Source organism: the organism of the source record quoted next, unplaced genomic scaffold (assembly GCF_019419815.1).
Source record: "Pyrus x bretschneideri cultivar Hongxiangsu unplaced genomic scaffold, Pyrus_bretschneideri_v1 Contig24, whole genome shotgun sequence".
NCBI lineage: Eukaryota > Viridiplantae > Streptophyta > Magnoliopsida > Rosales > Rosaceae > Pyrus > Pyrus x bretschneideri.
This window is the reverse complement of record NW_025999546.1, coordinates 3,187,318-3,195,032: the sequence shown is the minus strand read 5'-3', so window position 1 is coordinate 3,195,032 and position 7,715 is coordinate 3,187,318. Positions and strand designations below refer to the sequence as shown.

Genomic DNA, 7,715 nt, shown 5'->3' with positions numbered 1-7,715 from the left:
AAGAATAAACAAAAACATTTTCATTAAAGTGAGATTAAGAGATTTGCTTTGCCTTTGTGTAATCCATCAACATCGATCATCATGTACTAATCAAGCTGACCTGTCTAAAAGGGACAAGTGTCGCCTTCAAATCCACCAGGCATAAACTTTTCATTAGGGTCCATGGATTTATGGGTGAAGGTTTTGACCCTCCACTCGCGCGCTCGCGAGAGAGAGAGAGAGAGAGAGAGAGAGAGAGAGAGAGAGAGAGAGAGAAGAGTCTCAAGTCTTTGAATGAGAAAGCAGGCGCACGATTGGAATTTGGGACCGGGAGACGCGTTGTACAGTTTATTAATTCAAAGCCGATTGCGAAAGAGTTAACAACCTGAATCTTATCCACTACCGCCCGGCAACTCGATTCAATATAACATCATGCGGATAAATTTTTACATATCATTGTTTCAATAGAATGAGACCTCATTGCAACGGTGAATTAGTTTCAAGTAATTTTTTCTCCCATTAAGGAAATACATGGTAGGAATATACCATTTATAATGTCTTAAACAAATTATATAATAACTAAAAAAAAAGAAGTTTATGATATTGTGATATTGCGGCTCAAAATTAGAGTGTTGAAAAAGAATTTTGAAATCAACGATCAAGAGAAGCAGAGAAGCAACATCGGAAGTTTTTGGAAGTGGCGAACATCGGTGATCGCAGCCTATCTATCGGTACGAGCAAAAAGTTAAAGTATTCATGGCTCGTTTTTCTTGTTTCATTTTGGTGTTCTATTTGAGTTTAGATTTGACTTTTTGATTGGATTCCTTGCTTAGTGCTGAGATTTTGTTAATTACCTATTTTATTAGGATTTGGACTTACTTCCAATTAGGATTGGGATTCCCATTATAACCTAAGTCTTATTCATTGTAAATAAGAACCTTCGGTTTAGTTTATTGTGTATGCCTCACCATAAGTGTAGAAAGTTTTATCTAATTGAGTTTTGGGTAGAGGTCACTATTTGGATTTATGAGTGTGTGGCTTATTTGAGTGGCAAACTTATGAGAGTCAATTTGTGAGTTTGAGAGTTAGAGAACAATTTGAGAGAATGTCCTATGTTTGTTTTGGGTTCTTTACTCATTTGGTTTTAGGGTTTGTGATTTGTGGAGTTTGGGTTGTGAGAGTTAAACTCTCTTTTGTAATTTTCATTTTTTAGTGAATTTCTTCACAGTGCTTCACATGTGGATGTAGGGTTTTACGCTGAACCACTTAAATATGTTGCGTTATGTTTGAGATTGTTTATTTTGTTTTTCACCTATGACGTTGATATTTGACACTTTGTAAGAATTTACTTTTGCATAAAAGCAAAACACATGATGACTTTTTTAGTGATAATAACAATTCTCTCTAAATTTTCAATCCCATGGAACAAGTGTATACACTTTTAAGTGTATTCTTCAATCTTCATCATACAATATGGCAAGTACACTCAATGAATATTTTTTTTCACTTCTTCACGATTTAAATTTGCGAAATTATAAAGAAAAAGTGTCAAATGATGTTTTTGAACTGTCACTAACAATTTCCTTCTTTATTTATTATTGTCCTTAGCCCATTCTATAATCTTAGTCCATTTGTATTTAATTGAGGGAAAAAGAGGTTGCAACCCCCTTTAATCAAGAGTACTTATTTACTTATTTGCTTGATCAAGACAATATTCATCTTCATGCCATTAACTCCAATAGCTAAATTGAGTATAGATACTTTTTCTTCTCTTTTTTTCCTTTCTTTCAAATGTGATTTACTTACAATTCAATAACTTGTGTTCTTTCTAATTAACTAACAAATGTGATTATAAATCACTTAGCAACAAATGGGATCATTCGAACGTCTAAAAGTAGGCATTAATAATTGTCCATCTCCTAGCAGGCATTAGATTGAATCAAATGACATCTGATAGGAGAAATTGTTCAGTATCCTAGAAACTCGACTCAGTACACCAATCATTATACAAGTGGCTGAATACTTGAAAACAAATTTCAACCACTTGTATTATGTAATTAGTGTACCGAGTCTTGTGTCTGATACAGTGAAAAATTTCTCATCCAATAGATACACGCTTAGGTAAATATAACAATCTTTTACTATATCCTTTTATGAGTATTTGAAATTTTAAAGAAATTATTTGTAGTAAAACGCAAGGTCAATTTATGGTTGGAATTCATAATTGACCTTTGGCATAAGGCATGATGTGTAGGGTAAGAAATCATAATTACATGAAAAGGAAAGGACCCATTGCAAAAGAAACTGTACTCCACAATGGTAAAAGCAAAAAAATAAAATAACCAGGGTAAATTAAAAAAAAAAAAAAAATGAAAACGAAAACTAAGGTAGTAGTGGGTATTTGGGGGTTGTCCGATTGAGACACTAAAAATGGCAAACATATTTCCACCAACAGTCCTTTCTTCCTTCCTCCAACTGTCTGGTCCGCTAGCGCTTCTCGGAGCCAAATCCGGAATCGAAGACCGATGTGTTGAATCCGTTGTTCGAATTCAACGAAGCAAGAAAAGAAAACGGGGAGAAAATAGGAAAAGAAAAAAAAAACACACACACACACCGGAAACAGAGAAAAGGCCAGTCATTGGAACCAACCAAACCTTTTTGCTTTTCCCATCAATCAAACAGTTCGATTTTTTTTTTTTCTGGGTTTTGAATTTTTATTTTTTCAACCCACTTCACAAAAAACAAAACCCAGATTTGGTTTTTTTGTTTTTTGATTGCCTCCATTGTTTACTCTTCTGGGTTTGTTCCAGAAATGGTTGCTTTCCCCTGCTTCTGAAGCATATACATTGTCTGTATCTGTGGAGAGAGGGGGAGAGAGAGAGAGAGAGAGAGAGAAGAGAGAGAGAGAGAGGGATTTTTTGATCTGCGAATTTGATGAACCTGAGCCAAGAGGAATGTGAGGAAGGTGAAGAGAGAGAGGTGGCTAAGCAGAGGGAGGCTTCAGAGAGATAATGAGCAAAGAGTTCAGATTCATTGTAAAGGCCTGGGAAGCAACTGTGCGCAAAACACACACTGGTGGAAAGAAAAGGGCCAACCCTTTATTCTCAACAATGTCCGTAGCCCCAGCAGATCATGAGCCTGGTGAAACCTATCACGACGAGAAGGTCCTCGCCAATGGCGACTTCTACACCGGCCAATGGGTCGATGACTACGCCCACGGCCAAGGTAAGTACCTGTGGACCGATGGGTGTATGTACGTGGGCGAATGGCAGAAGGGTAAGACGGCGGGTAAAGGAAAATTTAGTTGGCCTTGTGGTGCCACTTATGAAGGTGAGTTTAAGAATGGATATATGGATGGTAAGGGAACTTACATAGGTTCTTGTGGGGATACCTATAGAGGTTCATGGGTTATGAATTTGAAATATGGTCAGGGGACTAAGAGCTTTGTCAATGGGGATTACTACGAGGGTGAATGGCGCCGCGGTTTGCAGGACGGGCAGGGGCGGTATCAGTGGAAAAATGGGAACCATTACATTGGCCAATGGAGGCATGGAAAGATTCATGGGAATGGGACCATGATTTGGAGCAATGGGAATCGGTATGATGGGTCTTGGGAAGAAGGTTTGCCAAAAGGAAATGGCACGTTTCGGTGGGCTGATGGGAGTTTCTATGTGGGAGTTTGGAGTAAGGAGTCGAAAGAGCAGAATGGGACTTACTACCCAGCAGGATCGTCGGGTGGTCATGTGGATTGGGATCCTCAGGAGATGTTTGCAGTGGACTTGAATGATTGCAAGGTGTGTCCGCAGGAAACTATTTCGATATACCCTTCGCAGAAGACTCTGAGTTGGCCTGGAATTGAAGGGGAGTTCTTGAACAAGCAGCATATTTATAAGAATGGGAACGAAGGCAATGTGAGGCCTAGGAAATCTTCCGATGGGAGGGCAAGTAATTATAGTAGGTCATCTAATGGAGATAGCATGTTTGATGGAGCTGATAGGAGCTCAAGAGATGGAAATGCTGGATTTGAGTTGGAAGGTTCGGTTGCGAAAGGGATTAGACATCAGCATTTGAAAGTTCAGCCAATGAAGAGACAGGGGGTGACAATAGCTAAAGGGCATAAGAACTATGAGCTTATGCTTAATCTGCAGTTGGGAATCAGGTATATGCGATTCCTTGTTGTTTTCTGCCCTTCTTCGCACCTGGTTTTGTTTTATTGTTGTTTTTGGTTTTTGCCTGTCTTGGTACACTTTCTGTTCTTCCTGTGCTTTTGATTCTTAATCTTTTGTCCTGCAAGTAATGAGATAAAATGAGTTGACGGAGAAGCCGTGCATGAATCACAGAATATTTCTCTATATGGTTCAGAAATAGATGTGTCGCATGTGTTTTTGAATGATTTGGTGGTTTCGAGTCGATCATATTCGAAGAAACGATTCATTAGAAGCTTTTTAGTTGCTTGGTACCCATTCACACATCCGTAATTCCTATCTCTCTCTTTTAACATGTTCCATCTTAGCTTATGATGACCTTCCCCATTCAGGTTCATGTTTTGTGATAAGTGCTTTGCTTCAATGTTTTAGAAGGCTGTTGGAGCTCTCTTTGTCAAAGAGAAATCTTAGAAAGGCCTGTGAAATTTCTCCGAACATGGGGAAATTAGTCAAATTACAAGCTACATATTTTCTTTCACTAATTGCTTAAATCGTTTAGCCCATTTACCAGATTGTGAGAAAAGAGAGACGAGAGAAACATTAGATTGCGTTATAGTTTTACTCTTGAACTTTAAAAGTTTGTAGAAATCTTCCTTGCATATTAACTGGTTTCTTATAGCACAGGCATTCTGTTGGAAGGCCTGCTCCAACTACATCTCTTGACCTGAAGACTTCAGCATTTGATCCCAAGGAGAAAGTATGGACAAAATTCCCCCCAGAAGGATCCAAGTATACTCCACCACACCAGTCATGCGACTTCAGGTGGAAGGATTATTGTCCTGTGGTCTTCCGGTAAGACCTTTCAAAAGTTTCTTTCGGATTTTATTTTATACCATAAGGAACTACCATCTTTGGAAGAGTTAGATAATTAACTCAGTCTCCTGTAAATACGACCTTGTCAGAATCAGTCGCTGAATATGTATCGCTCTTCTTGTATGATAAAACATTTCCTCGTCCCACATTTATAACTCCCGATTAGTTTTGTTTGGAGCATACATGGATAACTGGTTCGCCCTATTTGTCTTTCAGGACTCTCAGGAAATTGTTCAAGGTCGATCCAGCAGATTACATGATATCAATATGTGGAAATGACGCCCTTAGAGAGCTCTCATCCCCTGGAAAGAGTGGAAGCTTCTTTTATTTGACAAACGATGACCGGTACATGATAAAGACAATGAAGAAAGCAGAAGTGAAAGTAAGTTTCAAAAATTTATCATACCCTTTCCTCCTGCTTCCTGCTCCGTTTGGATATAGATATGTAGCTTCACAGCTCTCTTCAGATTATATTGAGTCCATTATGTTGCTACTGCTACTATTTTTATTAATCATGACATCCTTCCAAATTAATACTTCACTGAATTCTGATTTGATCCGTTATTTTCTACACTAAATAATGTGCTGATCTCAACTTGGCCATCACAGGTGCTTCTAAGAATGCTTCCAGCTTACTACAATCATGTTAGATCCTTTGAGAATACTCTGGTCACCAAATTTTACGGCCTTCATTGTGTAAAGTTAACGGGGACTGCCCAAAAGAAGGTAATGCTGCTGGCTAGTGAACCCTTTATTGCTTTCTGAACTTCTGAAATATTGAACTTTATAATTCCCATTTTCCAGGTGAGATTTGTCATTATGGGGAATCTATTTTGCTCCGAATTTGCAATTCACAGGCGGTTTGATTTAAAAGGCTCTTCCCTTGGCCGTACAACCGATAAACCTGAGTCGGAAATTGATGCTACAACAACTCTTAAAGATCTCGATCTTAATTATATATTTAGGTTGCAGAAGGTTTGGTTTCAAGAGTTCTGCAGGTATATTTTTATCTGTCTGTCTATCACTTTTTCGTTTAGGATATCAAAGATTATGAGAACACTCCCTTTCATTCATACTCTAGTGTTATATTGTGAAAGAATAGCTAGGGAGAGTCGCCATCATAAGTCATTAGACTGATGTACATTAACTCCAATGTCAATTTTCTCATGGTGGCTATGCTTATTGGGAGGAACTTGGTGAGAGAAAAATAGTTCCTCAGTCAAATCGTTACAAATGTGGATTATACTTGCCTCTTTCAATTATTATCAAAACTCAAAAATAACTAATGCCTGATTTTAGAAATAAGATATGGTTGATTGAGTTGGTGGAGCGTATGATCTTCGGAAAAAGAAATGGATTACACTTGAGTGCTATGTGCATATGTGAGAATGTTTGGGTACATTGGAAGTTAGATATGGAAATTTTAGCAGTTGTGTATTAGTCTAATTTCTCTTTCTGAGTTGAAGTCTACCTCGATGCAGGCAAGTGGACAGAGATTGCGACTTTCTTGAACATGAAAGAATAATGGACTACAGTCTCTTGGTTGGTCTTCATTTCCAAGAAGCTTCATGCACGGAAAACCCCAAAACTCCAGACCGAACATCTGGAGCTCGTACTCCAACTGGTTATTTCTAGACCTTTCTTCAGTTATTCATACATCTCATAAATGCAAAGCAAAGCCTTTCTGAACGCATGAATTGTGTACCGACCTTGCAGGAAATGGCGACCCTGACAATGGAACCCCACGCCTTTCTAAAGTTGACATGGATCGGCTTCTTTCTGACCCGAACTGGTAGAAATGAATCCATTAAAATTGAGCCAAATTTTCATCTTTCCAAGAGATCCCTGGTAATAATCAGTTTATTTGATTTCGAATGCCTTGTTGCAGGCGGTCTTCTATTAGTTTAGGTATTAATATGCCAGCATGGGCTGAAAGGACAGTGAGAAGAAATGATTGTGAGCCTCAGTTGGTTGGAGACCCAACGGGAGAACTGTACGATGTCATTCTGTTTTTCGGTATAATTGACATACTACAGGACTATGATATCAGCAAAAAGCTCGAGCATGCATACAAGTCATTCCAATATGATCCGACCTCAATCTCTGCTGTTGATCCGAAGCTGTACTCCAAACGCTTTCGTGCTTTCATCTTCAGAGTTTTTGTAGAAGACACATGACGGTATAGTTTGAACCCCAGATTTTAACTCGAGGCTTGGCAGTCATCCCTGTATAGTCATCGGTCTGTAGCGGAAATGACAATGCTTTTAAAACTAGCAGAAGCATCGGTTACATGGTCAATGGAGCTTGAAAAGTGGCTGCCATGGGGAGCACGCTTCGGCGTATTTGTTACTGCATTATTCCCCGGTGTCATAATCTCTTTTAATTTATAGTCACAGATATATGATATGTTCTGGTTAGGGATTAAAGTTGTAAACCAGAGTTACTCGAAGCCTTTTGGAATTGTAAATGAAAAAGTAAACCAAAAGGGGTGTGGAATTACAGTGGACGTGACGCGTTCGTTTTGTATATGGGATTCCAACATTGAATGAGAAATGTACAGGAGATGAACGGATAGTTGATCATGCCTTTACAATTGGATGAACTATTCTCGTATGCTGTTATTCCACCTTTACTTAATTCTGCTACTTCCCTTGGGTATACACTTTTGTGAGCGGGATGAAGCCAGAGATCCAAATGGATGGGGTATTCTCAAATAAC

General features: G+C 38.6%; 1 protein-coding gene across 2 annotated transcripts; it reads left to right on the top strand.

Moving 5' to 3' along the window:
• The first annotated feature begins 2,371 nt into the window (after positions 1-2,371).
• Positions 2,372-7,569, top strand: LOC125478189 (phosphatidylinositol 4-phosphate 5-kinase 6-like). 2 transcript variants are annotated; one of them, XM_048586006.1, is made up of 9 exons: positions 2,372-2,846; positions 2,879-4,138; positions 4,809-4,976; positions 5,214-5,379; positions 5,607-5,723; positions 5,802-5,995; positions 6,479-6,621; positions 6,714-6,789; positions 6,886-7,569. In XM_048586006.1, exons 2-9 carry the CDS (start codon positions 2,991-2,993, stop codon positions 7,172-7,174), a joined length of 2,301 nt encoding a protein of 766 aa, XP_048441963.1. In that variant the 5' UTR covers positions 2,372-2,846; positions 2,879-2,990; the 3' UTR covers positions 7,175-7,569. The 2 variants fall into 2 exon arrangements, with proteins under 2 accessions (XP_048441963.1, XP_048441961.1); XM_048586004.1 differs by having other exon boundaries at positions 2,372-4,138.
• The last annotated feature ends 146 nt before the right edge of the window (positions 7,570-7,715 follow it).

Excerpts from the sequence above, each read along its gene's own strand:
- LOC125478189 (XM_048586006.1), top strand. The coding sequence starts at position 2,991 with ATGAGCAAAGAGTTCAGATTCATTGTAAAGGCCTGGGAAGCAACTGTG. Across the intron at positions 5,380-5,606 it reads TGAAGAAAGCAGAAGTGAAA|GTGCTTCTAAGAATGCTTCC; the intron begins GTAAGTTTCAAA and ends TGGCCATCACAG. Across the intron at positions 5,996-6,478 it reads TGGTTTCAAGAGTTCTGCAG|GCAAGTGGACAGAGATTGCG; the intron begins GTATATTTTTAT and ends ACCTCGATGCAG.